The sequence below is a fragment of the Nannospalax galili genome, unplaced genomic scaffold (assembly GCF_000622305.1).
Source record: "Nannospalax galili isolate Female #2095 unplaced genomic scaffold, S.galili_v1.0 scaffold1311, whole genome shotgun sequence".
In the NCBI taxonomy this organism is placed as follows: domain Eukaryota; kingdom Metazoa; phylum Chordata; class Mammalia; order Rodentia; family Spalacidae; genus Nannospalax; species Nannospalax galili.
Genome location: NW_008329527.1, coordinates 640,734 through 660,125, shown reverse-complemented (window position 1 = coordinate 660,125; position 19,392 = coordinate 640,734). Strand labels below are relative to the sequence as shown.

The window sequence follows — 19,392 nt, the reverse complement described above, 5'->3', positions numbered from 1 at the left end:
GTGCACCCAAATTCATAAAAACAACAGTACAGGACTTTAAGACACAGATTAACCCCAACTCAGTAATAGTACAGGACTTCAATACCCCACCGTCTTCATTAGACAGGTCAACTGGACAGACAACAAAAAGAGAGACATGTGAATTAAATGATACTATACATCAAATGGACCTAACAGACATCTTCTGAATATTCTACCCAAGCACCAAAGAATACACTTTCTATTCAGCACCCCATGGAACTTTCTGAAAAACTAAACACATACTAAGGCACAAAACAAACCTCAAAAATACAAAAAACTGAAATAATTCTATGCATTCTATCACCACAATGCAACAAAGCTTAAAATCAACACATGGAATAAGCCCAAGTAACTATACGAACTCATGGACTTTAATTATAAACAACACACTCCTGAATGATGAGTAGGTCAAAGGAGAAATTAAGAAACAAAAGTATTCCTGGAATTCAACAAAAAGTAGAATACAATACAACAAAACCTCTGGGACACTTTAAAAGCAGTCGTAAGAGGGAAGTTCACAGCCCTAAGTGCCTACATTTAAAAATCAGAAAGAACACCAATAAAAGACTTAACATTGCAACTCAAGACTCTGGAAAGAACAAATGAAACCCAAACTCAGCAAAAAAGAAGAAACAACAAAAATCAGAGCAGAAATTAATGAAATAGAAACAAAGAAAACAAAAGAATCAATGAATCTAAGAGCTGGTTCTTTAAAAAGCTAAACAATATAGAAAGAACTTTAGCCCAGATAACCAAAAGAAAGAAGAAACAAATCCAAATGAACAAATCAAAATCAGAGATGAAAGGGGAAACATCACAATGCAAGTCAATAAACATTATTAATCATATAAATGGACTCGAAGACAAAAACCACATTGTCATCTCAATAGATGCATAAAAGGCTTTTGACAAAATTCAGCATGCATTTATGGTCAAAGTCCAAGAGGGAATTAGACTGGAGGGAACATACCTCAACATAATTAAAGCTATATACAACAAACCCACACCAACATCATTCTAAATGAAGAAAAACTAGAAGAATTCCCATTAAAATCAGGAACCAGACAAGGATGTCCACTATCTCCACTCCTTTTCAAGACCCATATCCTTAATGAACATAGATGCAAAAATTCTCAATAAAATACTTGCAAACCGCATACAGACACACATCAAAAGGATCATCCACCATGATCAAGTAGGCTTTATTCCAGAGATACAGGGATGGTTCAATATACGCAAGTCAGTAAGCATCATAAATCACATAAATGGATTTGAAGACAAAAATCACATCGTCATCTCAATAGACACAGAAAAGGCATTTGACAAAATTCAGCATGCGTTCATGATAAAAGTTCTAAAGGGAATTGGACTGGAGGGAACATACCTCAACATAATTAAAGCAAACCCACAGCCAACATCATTCTAATTGGAAAAAAACTGGAATATGCTACTATACCTAAGAGATCCCAAAAAATTCCACCAGAAACTCCTAGAACTGATCAACACTTTCAGTAAAGTGGCAGGTTACAAAATTAATCTACAAAAATCAGTAGCCTTTCTATATACCAATAACAAGCAACTGGAGAAAGAATACACAGAAACCCTCCCATTCACAATAGCTACAAAAACAAACAAACAAAAATTCTTGGAATAAACCTGACCAAAGACATCAAAGATCTCTATAACGAAAATTTTAAATCTTTAAAGAATGAGATTGAGGAAGACACCAGAAGATAGAAGGACTTCCCATGCTCATAGATTGGAAGAATTAATATTGTGAAAATGACCATCCTACCAAAAGCAATATATAGATTCAATAAAATGCCAATCAAAACCCCCATGACATACTTCACAGAATTAGAATAAACCATCCCTGGGGATGGAGAGATGGATCAGCGGTTAAGAACACTGGTTGTTCTTGCAGAAGACCCGGGTTCGAATCCCAGCACCCACAAGGCAGCTAACAACTCCAGTCCCAGGGGATCCGACAGCCTCTTCTGTCATCCACGAGCACTGCACGACATGGGTGCACTTACCTACATGCAGGTATAACACTCATACACATAAAATAAAAATAATAAATAAAATATTTTTTAAAAAAAGAAAGAAAAAGAAAAAACCATCCTTAAATTCACATGGAAGCACAAAAGACCCAGGACAGCCAAAGCAACCTTCAGCACAAAGAGCAACGCTGGAGGGATTACTATACCAGATCTCTCAAAGTATACTACAGAGCCATAGTCATAAAAACAGCATGGTACTGGCACAAAAACAGACACATAGCTCAATGGACCATCATCAAAGCCCCAAACCTGAGTAAACGCAATTTCGGCCACCTGATATTTGACAAAACTGCCAAGAACACACAATGGAGGAAAGACAGCATCTTCAACAAATGGTGCTGGCAAAACTGGATCTCCACCTGTAGAAGAATGAAACTAGATCCTTATCTTTCACCTTGCACAAAAGTCAACTCCAAATGGATCAAAGACCTCAATGTGAAACTCAAATCTCTGAAACTACGAGAAGAAAACATTGGCAGTAACTTGAAAGACACAGGTGTAGGAAAGGACTTTCTAAACTGGACATCAACTGCTCAGGAATTAAGGTCAACAATCAACAAGTGGGAACTCATTAAACTAAAACGCTTCCCTATAGTAAAAGAAACAATCAACTGAAGAGAAAACCCACAGAGGGGAAAATCTTCACCATTGACACATCTGACAGAGGTTTAACATTCAGAATACATAAAGAACTCACAAAACAAAGAAAGCAAATGACCCAATTAAAAGATGGACTGAGGATCTAAACAGAGAGTTCCCAAAGGAAGAAAAAAAGATAGCTAAGAAACATCTTAAAGAGTGTTCAACATCATTAGTAATTAGGGAAATGCAAATTAAAACCACCTTAAGATTTTACCTTACCCCAGTCAGACTGGTTGAGATCAAGAGAACAAATGATACCAAATGCTGGTGAGGATATGGAGAAAGAAGAATGCTCATTCGCTGCTGGTGGGACTGCAAACTCATGGAAAGCATATGCCAGGCATGGTGGCACATGCCTTTGATCCTAGCACTCTTGGGAGGCGGAGGCAGGCAGATCTCTGTGAGTTCAAGGCCACTCACTAGTCTACATAGTGAGTTCCAGGACAGCTGGGGCTACAGGGAGACGCTGTCTCAAAAAGACCAAAAAACAAAACAAAACAAAACAAAACAAAACACTACCACATGACCCAGTTCCATTATACTACTCCTTGGTATATACCCAAAGGACTCATCCTATTGTAGAGACACTTATATAACCATGTTTGTTACTGCCCTTTTCACAACAGCTAAGAGATGGAAGCAACCTAAGTGCCCCACAACTGATGAGTGGTTAATGAAAATGTGGTACATTTACACAATGGAATCCTACTCAGCAGTAAAGAGAGACGAAATAATGAAATCTGCAGGTAAATGGATGGATCTAGAAACTGTCACACTAAGTGAAGTTAACACAGACTCAGAAAAACAAATGACGTATGTTCTCCCTCATATGTGGATCCTAGCACAAAATCCTTATTGAGTACATATCCTGATGTAACTTCAGGAACCAGGAAAGTGGAAGGAAACCAGGGAGGTAAAGGGAAAGAAGGAACCCGAGAGAGAATAGTAGGAGACAGGTGTTACTAAGGGAAAATGTGTTAAAAAAAGGGGGGTGGTGGTGGTAATTAAACAGAAGGGGGAGAGGGGGGGCTGTACAAAGAACCATGGGAATAAAGGGGAAGAAGGAGCTCAAGAGGTGGGACCACAGCATACAAAAATTATCAAGGGAGAAATGGGGAAAATGGAGAAACTTTAAATGGGAAGGGGAGGATAAGACAGGGAGAGAAAAAGGAGACATAAATAGTGCCTAGCTAGTATAAAAAAAAAACCATAGGGAATTGTGTTAGTCCTAAAACCTACTGAAAAATTACACATACAATATCCCTACATGAGTTTGTGAGTATAGCTTAAGACTACATAACAAGAATCAGGGCCAGACAAGAGAAACCTTCCTTTGAGTTGTTGGTCAGGGTAGTCCAAGAGACTCCCAAAATTATACAGGCTATTGCCTCAGCCCTTGATTGCCTGCCAGAACTTGATGGTAAGACCCTATTGCTGAAGACAGGGCATACTTTGGACACAAGATTTGGAGCAATGGAGCTGGAACCGATCTGGAAGCTACCTCCCCTGAAAGCTAGCCCTCATAGCTTTGGAGAACACTACATAGCTGATACATCAATCGATGGTCCAATCCTAGCTTCAAGGTCTAAAAACTGATTCAATGTAATATTGGTGCAGTAATGGCACTTTTATCTTGGGAGTAATCAATAGCTACCTAACTGGACTTAAAGCCCACTCAATGGGAGGAAACTCATGTCTGGTACTGTAAACCTAGTCAAATACACACGGCTGGAGAAGTCATAGATCTTAGAGAAAACCCAAACCTCTCATATCCCTAGACAGATATAATTTCTTACTATGTGCAAAATACGGATCCTTAAATTTACAGACAAGAATCCAAGTCACCACCCATCAAAGAAGCTTCTATTTCAACAGACAGAGATTATTACAGAGTTACACCACTGGTCACTAAGTTCTCTGACTTGCCCAGGCCTAAGTGGCACATCCAGGATGCAACCTCTATACCTAAGACTCATGGAACATAGAACAAGAGATGAAGAGAATACTAACACATCTTTTAATTCTCATCAATAAAACTCCCTCATGCAACAGAGGGCCAGGAACACAAAATGCAGAGAATAAGAGTCAGCAGAGCAAGGTGTGGGTCCTTGGACAGGTCTCCTATAATGAGGTCCACCCAGCCAGGGCTCAGGGACCATTGCAGAAGAGGGAGCAGAAAGAGTGTAAGAGCCAGGGAGGAGGTGGCTAGGGAGGAGGTACATGACCATACAGAAATAGTCCTAACAGGTGCCAGGGACTGTTCTCATACAAACCTACAGCAATGGTGTCACAAGATCCATGCAAACTCAGGCAGACAAAAACCTAGCACAGAACTGTGGAAAAGAGCTGCAAGCCCCAATCTTAGTCGAAGAATTATTGGCAGCCCCACAGCTGGGTGAGGAAGAGCAGATCTTCTTGGAGAGAGACTCTAAGATAGGCTGACTAAACCCTGGTGGATGAAAGTGCACTGAAGGACATCTTGGAACACTACTTTACATAATAGGCCTCACTACAAATGACAGAATGTATGAACTCCAGTGGGGGTGCTATGGGAGGGTGCCAAAGGGGAAGGGGGTATAAAGATGACTTTAGGGCCAGGTGTGGTGGTACACACCTTTAATCCTAGCACTCAGGTGGCAGAGGCAGGCGGATCTCTGTGAGCTCAAGGCCAGCCTAGTCTACATAGTGAGTCCCAGGTCAGCTGGGGCTATATGGAGACCCTGCCTCAAAAAAGACCAAAACAAAACAAACAAACAAAAAAAGATGATTTTACGTCTGAAATACACAAAAATTCAAAAGCCCATTTTACACACACACACACACACACACAGAGAGAGAGAGAGAGAGAGAGAGAGAGAGAGAAAGCAAGAGAGAGAGAGAGGCTAAGGCAGGAGGATCAAGTACAAGGGCAGCTTGGCTACAAAGGGAACTCTCTCAAAAATCAAACAAAAATTTTAAGTGGCATGGTGTATGCCTGTAATCCCAACTACTTGGGAGGCTGAAGTAGGATGATCACAGGTTTGAGGTCATCCTGGGCAACTTAGTGAGACCCTGTCTCAAAATCCAAGAAAACAAAAAGGGAGCTGGAGTGACCGCTTAGTGGGTAAAATGCCTGCAGCATAAACATGAGAATTTGAGTTTAGATCCCCACTATCCACATATCTAAGTCAGGCCTGACAGTGCATGTCTGCAACCCTAGCACTAGGGGATGGCAAGAGGATCCTGAGGGCTTGCTGTCTGGGCATTCTAGCCAAAATGGCCAGTTCCAGGTCCAGTGAGAGACCCTGTCTCAAAAAATAAGATGAAGTAAATGAGGAAGGGAGGGAGGGAGAGAAGAAAGGAGGGAGGGAGGGAACTTTCAACTCCTCTGCAAAAAGAGGTAACTAGATATCAGTGAATGTCAGGCACTGATCTTTCAACAGCATTTCCCACTAAAGTAAAACAAATAGAAAGGCTTAGGGAATGGCTTAGGGACTGTTGCCTGCCAGTAATACCCAGGTCCTCTGTGCTCAGGCATGTTGGCCTGATGGATGGCTGGGCTCTGGGTCAGCCTGAAGCTATGCAGCCTGCACCTTGCCCATATGCAGGAAGGCCTGGTTGAAGAGAGTTCTGGATTGGAACTGTATTTTAGCTTCCACTCTTTGGATGAGTCCTCATATCAGCATTTTAAGATTAGGAACATTTTACCTGAAAAGGTCATTATAGAAATCAGATTAGTTAAGAAGATGGGGACTTCCTGAATTAAAAAAAAAAAAAAAAAAAAAAAACCAGACTATGCCCTAAAATGATAGCAATGAAGCCAAGGTTTGGGATCAGCCTCCACTCAAAGTTCTGAATGATGAAACAAAGAGTAGGAAGAGAACAGGAAGAAGATGGAAAGCACACAAAAACATTACACCCCAGCCACTGATAGACTTGGGTATCCTCACAAGAGCCAAGGAGTGTTTCAAGAAAGAAGACTCAAAGAGGTCCATGACCTGCTCAAAGTGACAAAACTAGAAACCTAAGGGTCCAGATTTGAATCTGGTCTCTGACAAGTTCAACTCAGTAGCATCTATGGTCATCTGTTCAGCCACCCCAAATTTCTCAGTATTGGAGTCTGCTTTCTGGGTCTTTCTAGGCATACTTACCTGTGAGCTAGAGGGCAGGACCTGGGAGGTGGGTTCCTCAGATGGCACTGCTCCTGAGCCCATAGGGCTCAGTGTGGTGATTCTGCTTGGCTGGCCACGGAGTGTCAGAGTAATGGTGGTGGGGACCTTCAAGCCTGAGAGACAGGAACAGACATGAGAGACAGAGACAGAAAGATGGAGGTCGGGGGAGGGGTGTCACAACAGCTACTTTCTAGCGACTTTTTCCAGAGTTTCTTCCCATATAACACAACCTCTCAGTCTCCTCCCCAGATGGGTAGTCTATGCCCTATCAGTCAATTTGAAAGGCAGCAGGAAACAGTCTATGTTCTTTCTACCTCTCTGGTCCAAGAGTCATTGCCAGGTCCCTGTGGGGCTACGTTAGATCTTACCTATATGAGATGGGTGGGAAAGTGCTAGAAAAGAGCCCAGATCTAGAAGCCCACATTATTTTCATAAGACTCACCCGATGCTTGGTTAGAGATCTGAGCCAAGCCAGGGAGGCTGCTTGCCAACTTAGCAAGGCCTCCATTGGTTAGCAGCTGATGGATGGCTGTAGGCTTCCCACCAGGAGTGGCACCCAAGGAGGACAGTGTTGTAGCCACAGGAATGGTACGGACAATGGTGCTGGTGCCCGTGGTGATGGTACCCAGGCTCTGCATGGGGGTGGGCAACTTCATGCCGGTGGCCTGTTGGAAAAACAAGACCAGGAGATCAGAAGCCCACAACATTCAAGCTTATAGGGCCCAGAGCATACTGTTAAAGGCTAACATGCACTGAGTGCCTACCACATGCCATGTACTCTTTCAGATACTTTGCATCTATCATCTCTACTCCTCACAACAACTCTATGAGGGAACCAATATTACCTTATTTTACTGACAACAAAACAAACAGAGAGGTCAAGAAACTTGCCCAAGGCCAAAGTATTAGAACCTAACTTTTGGTAGTTTCTTGACTTGGTATTTAGAAGGCTATTTATCCCTGACCCTCTGATACCAGACACAATCTCTCTGTCAAAACCAATGAAGCTAAGGAGTCCTTCCCACACTTGCCCAGCTCAACAGATATATACCTGTGGGGATGGCCCTGGGGAAGGACTCGCTGGGAGGCCAGAGGTCTTACTGCTTATATCCTGCAAGCTGAAGCTGAGGCCTTGTAGGAGGCTGCTGGCTGAAGCGGCCCCTAGGAGAGGATATAGCATAGCACAAATCAGCACAGGTTAGTCACTTATATATACCCACAAACAGCCATGCTGTTCACCCTTACCAACAACTAAATTTGATCCACAGCTCTTGCCCTTAAGACACTCCCCTGCCCTCATAAAGACACCAGGCACACACAGTAGCTGCCACATGAGGAAAGGTGCTATGTTAGCCATCAACTGACCAATGTCACCCATCAGCTAGTGCCCATCCTTCACAGTAGAGGATAAAGCCCTTGCAGATACCAAAGATAAGAAACTCCCCTCAGTCAAACTAATTCCAGCTTCCTGGTTGTTTCCATGATCACTGGGAGACCAGAGATAAATCTTTCAGCAGCAGATCAAAAAGACTTTCCTGGAAGAGGGTGGGATGAGCTACAAAATACCTGGGAGGGAACTGCCAGGAGAGGTGGCCACCAAGTGGCTCTGGAGAGTGTGCAGGGCACTAGGCGTGGTGTTGCTGGAAGACATTGATGGGGCTATGCTGGCTGTGATTCCACCTTCAGAAGAATTTGACCTGGAAACAAAGAAAAGAGCTGTCATCCAAAGGGCAGCAGACTACAGCAACATAGAGAGTGTCCAGAGCCAAGTCCAACAACACTTTCAACACAGGACACAGGGGAAGAAAGAAGTCTCTTATTTCTCTGTTCCAACATCTGAACCCCACCTCTATCCTTTCAAAAGTCAAGTCTAAAATAAATAACTTGGGCCTCTGAGCAAAGCCAGGGAAATTCTACTTTTCAGAAACCTAACTCAATCTTTATCTTTAGGGAAGAGGAAGAACTTTTTAAGCAAAGTAGATTCAGACACCTGACTTCACCTTACACACAGTCCAGCATCCTCTAAAGAAAGAGGAAGAGTTTTGTTTTTTTTTTTTAATTTAAATTTATTTTTATTTTGGTGTATCCATGTGTGCAATATCTTAAGGAAATCTCTTCAGGAAAAATGGACTCTGAATTGACACTGATGAAAGATAAAGATCTCAATCAGAAGGAAGTCACATGTCCCTAACTAACAGGCTCCAGAGTCTATCTACTTCCCAAAATACTAAATGAACCAGAAAAAAAGTGAAAGGAAAAGAGGGAATAGAGAAAGACCAAGGGAAGACTTACTTGGCTGTGGTGAGAAGCCCGGTGAGCTCCTTGGCCCCTGCTGAAGGCCCCAGCGTCATGGTGATAGGTTTCCCTCCTGTAGCTGCAAAACAGAAACCCCAAAACCAAAGGTTAGCTGCCAAAATATTTTGCCCTTGTTTTTTTTTTTTCCTTTTTAATATTTTATTTATTATTTTTATGTGTATGTGTGTATTGCCTACACGTAGGTAAGTGCACCGATGTCGTGCAATGCCTGCGGAGGACAGAAGAGGCTGTTGGATCCCCTGGACCTAGAGTTACAGACAGTTGCTAGCTGCCATCTGGGTGCTGGGATTTGAACCTGGGTCTTCTACAAGAACAGCCAGTGTTCTTAACCGCTGAGCCTTCTCTCCAGCCCCTTGCCCTAGTTTTTTGAGTTCTATAACCATGGCTAAATTTAAGATGTTATGGCCAAAGACTGGAAGGTAAAAAAAGGACTAGCCATGTTAATACAGGGAGAATGGGGGGCACTTTTTTCCTTCCATTTTCTAAGTTTTCTACAGTATCTCATAATCTTCCATTGAAACCAATAAAAAGGACAGAATATATAATGCTCTGATGGCTCCACAAATGCTCTCATATTCTGCTCCCCCGTCCTCATTCAGTAAGGTCACCGCCACTCATGACACATCTGCCCTAGTGTCCTTCATGCTGACAAGACTGGACTGCCTGACAGCAAGCAGCCTCTGAGGGAACCAAGCTGCATGCCTGGGAGAGCTGGTCAGCTTTTACCAAACACACAACACTCACCTTCAGGGGTTCCACCTTGGGAAGGAGCACAAGGCCCTCCAGCTGTGTCCCCTTGGGAGATCAGGGACACTTTGATCTTCGGTCTCTTGGAGGTCTTCGTGCCAGGAAGAGGACTGGAAGGATGGTGCCGCTTCAGCTGAACCCTAAGCTCCTCTTTCTCCGACTCTTCTGCTGGTTCTGATGAAATGGGAACTAAGAGGTGGAACTGAGGTGAGATCTTCTGTAAGCTAGAAAAGCTTATAGATATTACAGGTCAAGCTAGCAAAGAGCAGCCACGTGGGGACACACAGGAGATATGTCCCAGGTATAGGGCACACTTCACATCACCACCTCAGCCCTGCCCTTGGTGGACCCCACCTTGTGCTTTGGACAGAAGGCATGGAAATGCTGCCTAGCAAGGCCAGCGACACCAAAAAAAAGGACTCAGCTTAATGGCTCTCAACACTTCCCAGATGCAAGGAATGTGATCATTTCCCTATTATACTCCCTCCTCCACTGCCCCACAGCTTCGGACAGTAAACATTTTATGAGGAACATACGAGGGCAGGCTACCTTAGTCCTCTGCAAAAGAGTGTTTTCATAGGGCTCCCAGGAGTCCTACCCTGCCCTAGGCACTCAAGGCCAAGGGTATGCTTGCCAAATGGAAGCAGTGAGGATTGTCACCATGACCTCAGCTGGTTCTCAGGAGCTACTGGTTAAGGAGACATGACAGCTCCTGCCCAAAGGTAACAGGGCAAGAATGGCCCATGTCATTCCCAGTCTAGACTGACATGGGCTCCCCCTGACTCAAACAGATCACTGTGCATACAGCCTTCTGGGCTTGTTATCCTTTAGGTTTTCTCACAATTTTCCTATGCTTTATACACAGAAGTTGCTGGCCCCAGCCCTTTAGTCCTCCTTAGCACAGGCAAACACAGGTGGAAGTGGAGAGGAAAGCAACAGTCTAGTGAGCAAGGGGGTGTTCCTGGCTAGGGGCCACAGTCAATCTCTAGCTAGAAGGACTTCTTAGGGGCTAAATGTGCTGGCTAACGCCAGCGGAGGAAGAAGAGTAGTTGTTAAGTGTCTGGTGTGCTTGTAGCAGTCAGGATGGAAACAGAACACAGAGGCAGGGAGAAAACAGACAAGGAAATGCACTCATAGCAACAATTAACAGACACACAGAAGAGACACAGAACCAAGAAGCATGATAGAAAAACCATAGTGAGAAAAAAAGGAAAATACTATGAGATGCCAACAGAAAGGATGCAGAAAAGGCAAAGGCTATAGCATAAGCAAAGGGAGTTGGTGGAAAGAATCAGAAGACAAGACAGGAAATGAAGAAATGAGTGGAGGGGGGAAGGAATGAGAGGCAGGGGAGGAGAGCCATAAGCCCAAGCAAGCAGGTGAAAGCGATACTCACCAAAGAGACAGGAGGAAGCGCCGGGAGGGAAAGCTTTCCTCACCAGCATGTTTTGTTTCAGAAAAGCAGCAAACTGTGCTGGAATGAATCAGAAAGAGTTACAGAATCATAGCTAGCTAGAGAAAGTAGACACAGAGTAGGAATAAGAAAAAGATGAAAATGGTCAGTGGGGTTCTTTCTGAGGGAACTACATGGGTCTGAAACCTGCACTGTGTTATTAGGCTCCATGGAATCCTCTACAAACTGATCTTGCCCCATGGGGCCATTGACAAGATTCAAAGAGCTAGGACAAGTCAACTGCAAGAAGGTACAGCAGGTAGCAAAGTCTCTGCCTATATAAACTATTATTCCTCACTCACCCCTTAGTTCTGCTACAGTCATAGTTCTATGACTGCTGCTATCCCTGTTGAAACTCTGGGTCCCATCCTGATCCCAGCTCACCACTCAGCCTTCCAGAGCAAATACTGACTCTATTTTCATCAAATGTTTAAGGGAACCCCACCTAGAACTTGGCTCTTATCATCACTCAAAAGAGCCACATCACAGAGCATCCACAGACTCTTTTTGGATCCATGGCCTCTTTTGTTGCTTTCATCTACCCACTCATACTTGTTATTAGCATTTCATAAGAAGCCTGGGTTTAAGCTCTAGCCCATTGATTCTGTTAAAATCAGCAGGGGAGGCATCCTGTTTGACAGTCAGCTTGAACTGCTGCCTCTTCGTAAACATGCCATTCCCAAGAACCTCAGGTGACACATGCTCTTCAACAGATCAGTAAACAACAATGGCCAATGACCTTTGCTCAAGACTGCCCACCTGGATCACAGAAAATAGGTGGGGGAGAAAGTTACTGTTGTTTTTCTCAACTCACTGAACTTTCCCTTTCTTCTAGCTCCTCTCATGGCTCTTACATCTCTACAAACCCTAATTTCAACAATACAAATGCTTCCTAGCCTCATCTAAAGTCTACAGGCAGAATCCTGATTAAATCTGTGGAATGTCCCAGTATGGGAATCTTAACTCTTCAAGAGCAAACCAAGGAAGGGCAAGGTAAGGTGGTACACAATCTAATCACTCTGTGCTCATCATCTGGAAAGCTCCCTGACTATAGAAGTGGATGGCAAAAAATGTGGCTTCTTCAATTAGTACTCAGAAAGATGAGGCCACTACACATATAGTCAGCTTATAAGCACAACGCCTCCGGCACATCAAGACAGAGCTGTGACTAGTGACCACAAACCCCACTACCACACAGCCTTGGGATTCATTTCAACCTAATTTTGCTTAGACAGCAATGTGGGAAAGAGTGTTTCTTAAACCCCCTGAAAAAGCTAGAGATCCAATGCTTTCCAACTGACACATGATATTAGCTGCAGGGGACAGAACTCCAGTGGGGATGCTAGGTCAGGAGCCTATACCTTGGGCTTGTTTGTGCGACAACATAGCTTCTGTCCTCTGTACATGTCTTTTCAGCAGCTGGGAGGTCCCAATTTGACTAGATTTCTGGGTAGAGGTTACCGTGGTCACTTTGGTCTTAGGACTAGAGGTGGGGCTGCTGGATACGCTGGAGAGATCCTAGGAAGAGAAGGCCCCAGAGATGAGTCAATGTTTGCATTTAACTACTAATCCACATGGCCCCCTGAAACTCCCCATGTAGCAACTCCCAGGTGCCCCCATGAAAGAAGGAACCAACTATGCATCCTCAGATCTCAGCAAAAGTGCTCCCTCCCTGCCCACACTACCTCTGAGCCTGAGGGGGATGTAGGCAACTTGGCAGCTGGGGAACCAGGTCGACTGCCTCGCTCAGAAACTTCAAAGGCCAAGTCTCTTCGGGTCAAGTCCCGAGGCTTCTTCTTCTTCTCAGCATCCTGATCTCGAGACTCAGAGCCCACATGACCCTCAGAGCGAGTGAGCACTCCAGTCAGAAAGTCCACAATCTCATCCTAGTGCGAAAAGAAGCCAAGGCCCAAGTCCTCCTCTGGAGAACAGGACCCTCCTAGATAGCGTCAAGCTAGATGACTCAACCTCAAGATGATGGTCTTCCCCACTCACAAAGACAAACAAAGGCCAAGCTTCCAGGCAGCTCTGCCTGGAGAAAAGCAGCAGGTGTCTCTGTGAAAGATGTTCTGGGCACACTCCTCCCCTCTTATACTCTGTCTCTCCACTCCCCACAATGCTTCACCCACATCTCAGTTTGCCTTTCCTTGGCCTTTTCTCCCTCTTTCCCCTTTTCTTTGTGATTTAGGCCTACCAGAGAGCCCTTTGAATATCCCTCACATGCAAAAGAATGGAGCTACTGCCAACAAAACTAATCCTAAAGGCAACAAAAGGAGCGTCCAGCTAAGAAAACACATGGGACTACTGTTTACCTGAATACATCTATCCACCATGCTTTGAGTCAACCCTTCTGATTTCTTCTTTGCTTTGCTTATCCTAAGAAATAAAAAAAAAGAACAGTTGGGTCAATGAGACAACTCAGTGATCACAAAAGTGCTTGCTAAGAATGCCTAACAACCTAAGTTTGATCCCTGGAACCCAGAGTAAAAGGAGAGGACAGGCTCCCAAAAGTTGTCCTCTGAATTCCACATATGCACTGTGGCACTTGCATTCCTACATGTATACACCCACAATTATACATGTATCACACAGTTAAATTTTTTTTAATTTACTTTTATTTTGTTTGTGTTTTGTTAACATGTATGTAAGTGCACCTATGTGTGCAATGCCTGCTGGATCCCCTAGAACTACAGTTATGGATGGTTTGTAGCCACTGTGTGGGTACTGCAAGAGCAACAAGGCTCTTAAATGCTGAGACATCTTTTCAGCCTCCAGTTTAAAAAAAATTTTTAAAGAGCAAAGTGGTTTACTTTTTAAAACATTCTATGAGGTCCTACAGAAAGAAAAATGGATTTCTCCTATTACTAGGTCTGGGAAGCACTACATTTGTACACCTCATTCACACAGTAGAATATTAAACAACTTATGTTGTGAGCTAAGCATGGTGCCTAGAACTGTCCACTTAGGAAGTTCCTTACCTATGAGATATAGTCTACTTGGAATGCTGGGGCCTCATCAAGAGATTTCCCCCAACACATCTTCCAACCCCAAGGTTGTATCTTCAATGTAATCATAAGAAAATATAAAAAAAACTAGCTACAAAATACCTGACCAGTAGTCCTTAAAATTCTCAAAATCAGCCAGGAGTGGTGGTGCACGCCTTTAGTCCCAGCACTTGGGAGGCAGAGGCAGGCGGATCTCTGTGAGTTCAAGGCCAGCCTGGTCTACACTTTCTATATATCAATAACAAGCAAATACAGAAAGAAAACATGGAAGCACTCCCCAAAAAAAAAAAAAAAAAAAAAAAAAAAAAAAAAATTCTCAAAATCATGGGAAACAAACACCAAGAACTAGGCATGAAGATGCAGGTCTGTAATCCTAGCACTTGAGAGGGACATAAGGACCATGTATTCAAGCATCCTCAGCTACAAATCTGAGAATAGCTTAAGCTATATGAAATCCTGTCTCAAAATAAATAAGAGAGAAAAGGGGGTGTGTGCGTGCGTGCGTGTGTAGATCAAGGAGGAACCTTAAGATAAAGGCAACTAAATGCAATGTACAATCTTGAATTGGATCCTGGGCCAGAAAAAAACCACATTAGGGAAGAAACTGATGAAATCTGAGTCTGTAATTTAGATAATGTTATCAAATCAATGTTAATTACATCATCTGGAGAATTGCCCTTTGGTTACATATTACCATTTAGAAAATCTAGGCTAGGGATATATGGGATTTCTTATACTAGCTTTACAGCTCTTTGTTTTTGTGTTTTTGAGATAGGTTTGAGGCCCAAGCTGGCCTTGAACTCAGTCCTTCTGATTCAGCCTCCTGAAAACTGGCTGTAACAGGCTGTAATTGTTTTTCCTCTTTAGCTGCAAGTTTTTATAAATCTGAAACTAATTTAAAGCACTTTTAAAAAATTTGATGTCCAGGGGGCTGGAGAGATAGCTCAGTGGTTAAAAGCACAGACTGCTCTTCCAGAGGACCCGGGTTTGATTCCCAGCACCCACAAGGTAGCTAACCACTGTCCATAACTCCAGTTTCAGGGGATACGACACCTTCTTCTGACCTCCGTGGGTACTGCATGACACGGGTGCACTTACATACATGCAGGCAATATACTCATATACATAAAATAAAAATAGCAAACAAAATTTAAAAAAAACAAAACAAAACTGGAGTCAAATGTTAACTCAGACACACTGGCTTATTGTTATACATTGCCACAGGACAAGAATTCTTCTTACATTCTAACAGACTCCCTCACAGCTCTAGAGGAATTTACCCACCTGAGATTATCATCAGCTCCTCCAACCACTACCAAGCTATTTTCAGCTCTAATCTTTTCCCGGAAGTCCTCCATGGCTTCAGGGTGGCACTGCAAGGAATTCTGACCAATGACAAAGAGGACTGGAGTTTTCATGTCCAAGAGGGGATCATCCACATCCTAAAAGAGGCAGCGATTTAGATTCAGTTTGTCTCCAGGAAGCACCGACCTTGAAGCTGCTCAAAAGAGTCAGCTATTCATCTGCAGGAGGCCTCATCCCACGCCTCATCCCACCCTGAACAAGGCATGCACTCCACTGTCCCAAATCCCCCCAACCTTCTACTACCAATGACCAGCCACTTTCACCTCACTCTTACCCCCCGGGGGCCATCCACAGTAAGCAGAGGAAACCCAAGGCAGATAACTGCAGTGACATACTCCATCACTGATACCTGCGAATAAAGGCACCATTCACTTGAAGGGCAAGTGACTTCACTGCACCTCAGCCTCTCCAGTTTCCTGATGACAGGATTACATGATCAGAACACAAGCAGCTATTTTGAGAACTGGAGCTCTAACAGTACCCTAGCACACAGTTGAGCCATGCAACGGAAGTTGTGATACTTCAATCCTATCCATGCCCTAGATCAGAGCCCTTCTACTGTTTTTGTCATTAAGAAAAAAATACAATCACCCAGCACTTGGGAGGCAGAGGCAGGCAGATCTCTCTGAGTTCAAGGCCAGCCTGTTCTACACAGTGAGTACCAGGCCAGCTGGGGCTACAGGGAGACCCTGTCTCAAAAAAGAAAAAGGGAAAAATACAATAAAAAAGAGACAAATGTTGTCAAGCTGGGGGATGCAGCTCAGTGACAGGGCACTTGCTTCACATGTACAAGGTTTTGAGTTCCATGCGTCCCAAAACACAGAGGAAAAACCACAAATGCTGACACTCTCCCTTAAGTGGAGAAATTTCTCATCACTGGGCTTAAGGGACAGCTCCCACACATCCAAAATTTCTAAGAGCAAGTATTCCCGGGAGTGGGAAGTACAGCAGGTACTTGCTTTAGCTATCACTGACCAGACTGTTTAGTAGAACTGGGGCTTTCAAAAAGTCAGAAACATGCAAATGGTAGACACATATATAAGGGTCCCCAGATGTCTTATAAAGGTACTAAACACGAATACATCAAATTTAAAACTATTAATGTGTACCTATTTGAACTGTTTATGAGAGAGAACAGTATGGTACATAAGTTTGGAGAAAAGGTATCTTTTTTATTTTTTCAGAGATATATGCTGAAACATAAATAAAATACAATATTTGGGACTATCAAAAAAAGTATTTGGGAATATCTTAAATTTTTTTGTTTGGTTGGTTTTGTCAAGTTGAATCTCCCAAGAAGTCTGGGTTGCCCTGTAGTTCACTGTATAGCCCAGGCTAGCCTCAAACACAAAGCAATCTTCCTGCCTCTGCCTCCCAAGTGTTAGGATGACAGGCATCTGCCACCATACCCAGCTTTGAACTTTCTTCAAAATAACCTGAGGGCGGGGGGGAGGTTACAGACAGTAGTAGGAGCAGACAAAAGCAGGCCTGGCTGTGAGTTATTCCTGGCAAAGCGAGGTGATGGGACCAAGGAGCTTATTCACTGGTCTGTTCTTCCTGTTTAAAATTTCCCACAACAACATTAAAAAACTAAAGTCTCCCACACAGTATAAAATGTAATCTTACACATAAAACATCTAACATGGGGACTAAAACAACAGAGGCTCAAGGGAGCTACCAGTAGGAACAGTAGAAATAGTCATAGCATTCTAAGACAACTTTCAATATTTCAGCGACCTCCAAATAAGGTAGAAATTACTTACATGACAGGCCACCAAAGCTCCTGTGTTCCATCCAATCAAGATAATGGGTTTATGTGGAAAATGACTGTGAATCTTTGTGACAGAGAAAGAACACAGTAAGATAGGAGACTACACATGGGCACAGAACAATCCTAGCATGCCCAGCATTCTCACCTCCAGCACTTTGCTTCTCACGGCCCCAATCATATGCTCGAGACACTGCAGAACGCCTACCCCACTCCCATTGTTCAGCAGATGAGTTGCTACAGGGATGACCTAAAGGAAAGAAAGGGCAACCATGCCAGTTGTGGTATGTTTCAAATCTCTCAGTTCTGCTTAACTTACCCTGGAATCCTTTAACCTTAGATAAGCACCATTAAAATGCCAAATAAGAGTTAGAGGCTGAATTACATTTGAGTTCAATGAACTTGACTCCCTACCACACACTCTTCTCTTCAATCCTCCATGATGACATTTGTACCTAGAAGAGTTCTGCTTGCCCCCACAATTACCTTGCCTAAGCAGGAAAGCTGAGACTGCCAGAATCGGTGGCGGCGTGAGGCAGGGAACACAGAGCTTGAGGGACCAGAAGAGGCGATAAGAATCAAAGGAGAGCCAGGGAGTTTGCTCTGGGGAGACAGAATCCCATCCAAGTACCAGTGAGTGAGAGGTGTTCATCCACAAACTCTTAACAGCTACATCCCAACACAGTTCTCACATCAATGATCCTTTGCTATGACACTATGTTAAGCACTATGAAAAATAAGCTCTTGGGGCTGGAAAATGGCTCAGTAGTTAAGAGGGCATACTGCTCTTCCAGAGGACTTGAGCTTAGTTCCCAGCACCTATGTATGGGCAGTTTACAACTGCCTGTAACTCCAGCTCTTAAGGAATCTGATGTGCTCTTCTGGCCTCCACGGACATCTGAGTTTATGCTCACATACCCATACACTGACACATGCACACACAATTTAAAAATAACAATAAGAAGCCAGGCATGGTGGCGCACATCTTTAATCCCAGCACTCGAGAGGCAGAGGCAGGCAGATCTCTGTGAGTTCCGGGACAGCTGGGGCTACAGGGAGACCCTGTCTTCAAAAAGACCAAATAAATAAATAAATAAACAAACAAATAAACAAACAAACAAACAATAAGTAAATCTTAAAAGTGTTAAGGGATTTGCACAAGTTCCCAAAGCTGACAAATGCCAGATCTGAGATTTAAATCCAGGAACTCTGATTGTAGACTCCCTGGCCTCTGTAATGAAGTGAACGGTTGACCTTCCTGTGCCCTTGACCCTGCTGTAAGCCTGTCACATGCATCAACTCATCTAACCCTCACAACAGCCTCACAAAGTAGATGTTCTTAAACCATTTCCCATGCATCAAGAAGTCTACCCCAGAACTATCTTTTCTGGAAATTTCAAGGACCAGAGAATTGTGAAAGACCATTCACTCTGAATCAGCAAGAGGGCCCAATCACCTGAGAGCGAAGATGGATTTGAGGGCTGAGGGTGGAGCTCAGTGGTGCCTGGATGCTTGTCTAGCACACACAAGGTCCTGTTTTCAATCCCCAGCAATGCAACAAAATAAAAGGTTTGGGGTTGTCAGTGGTGCCCTCCTGTGTAAAAGACAGGTGGTAGCTGTTAATTCATTTATCAACTATCCATTTCCTAAAGAACACTCCAAGTAAGTGGCTGGGATGGGAGGGTTAAAGATGTACATGGGCTGGTGAGATGGCTCAGCACGTAAGGGTGCTTGCAGCCAAGTCCGATGACCTGAGTTTGCTCTCTAGTGCCCACAATGCAGAAGAAGAAAATGACTTCTGCAAGTTTTCCGTTGGCCTTAACACACACACACACACACACACACACACACACACACACAC

The 19,392-nt window shown here is 43.6% G+C and overlaps 1 protein-coding gene across 7 annotated transcripts in view; it reads right to left on the bottom strand.

Annotated features, from left to right (window-relative positions):
* Positions 1 to 19,392, bottom strand: part of Kansl3 (KAT8 regulatory NSL complex subunit 3) — a 47,972-nt gene that overhangs the window by 8,706 nt on the left and 19,874 nt on the right. For 3 of the 7 annotated variants that reach the window (XM_029566018.1, XM_029566025.1, XM_029566034.1), the window contains 13 exons: positions 17,527 to 17,598; positions 16,038 to 16,112; positions 15,683 to 15,840; positions 13,706 to 13,769; positions 13,079 to 13,279; positions 12,755 to 12,911; positions 11,337 to 11,414; positions 9,938 to 10,129; positions 9,170 to 9,251; positions 8,444 to 8,574; positions 7,929 to 8,038; positions 7,320 to 7,542; positions 6,857 to 6,990 (listed from right to left, as the gene is read on the bottom strand). In XM_029566018.1, the coding sequence (XP_029421878.1) occupies positions 6,857 to 6,990; positions 7,320 to 7,542; positions 7,929 to 8,038; positions 8,444 to 8,574; positions 9,170 to 9,251; positions 9,938 to 10,129; positions 11,337 to 11,414; positions 12,755 to 12,911; positions 13,079 to 13,279; positions 13,706 to 13,769; positions 15,683 to 15,840; positions 16,038 to 16,112; positions 17,527 to 17,598 (1,677 nt within the window). The remainder of the gene's footprint in view (positions 1 to 6,856; positions 6,991 to 7,319; positions 7,543 to 7,928; positions 8,039 to 8,443; positions 8,575 to 9,169; positions 9,252 to 9,937; positions 10,130 to 11,336; positions 11,415 to 12,754; positions 12,912 to 13,078; positions 13,280 to 13,705; positions 13,770 to 15,682; positions 15,841 to 16,037; positions 16,113 to 17,526; positions 17,599 to 19,392) is intronic. The other 4 variants (XM_008838071.3, XM_029566019.1, XM_017799403.2 and 1 more) reach the window with 2 other exon arrangements.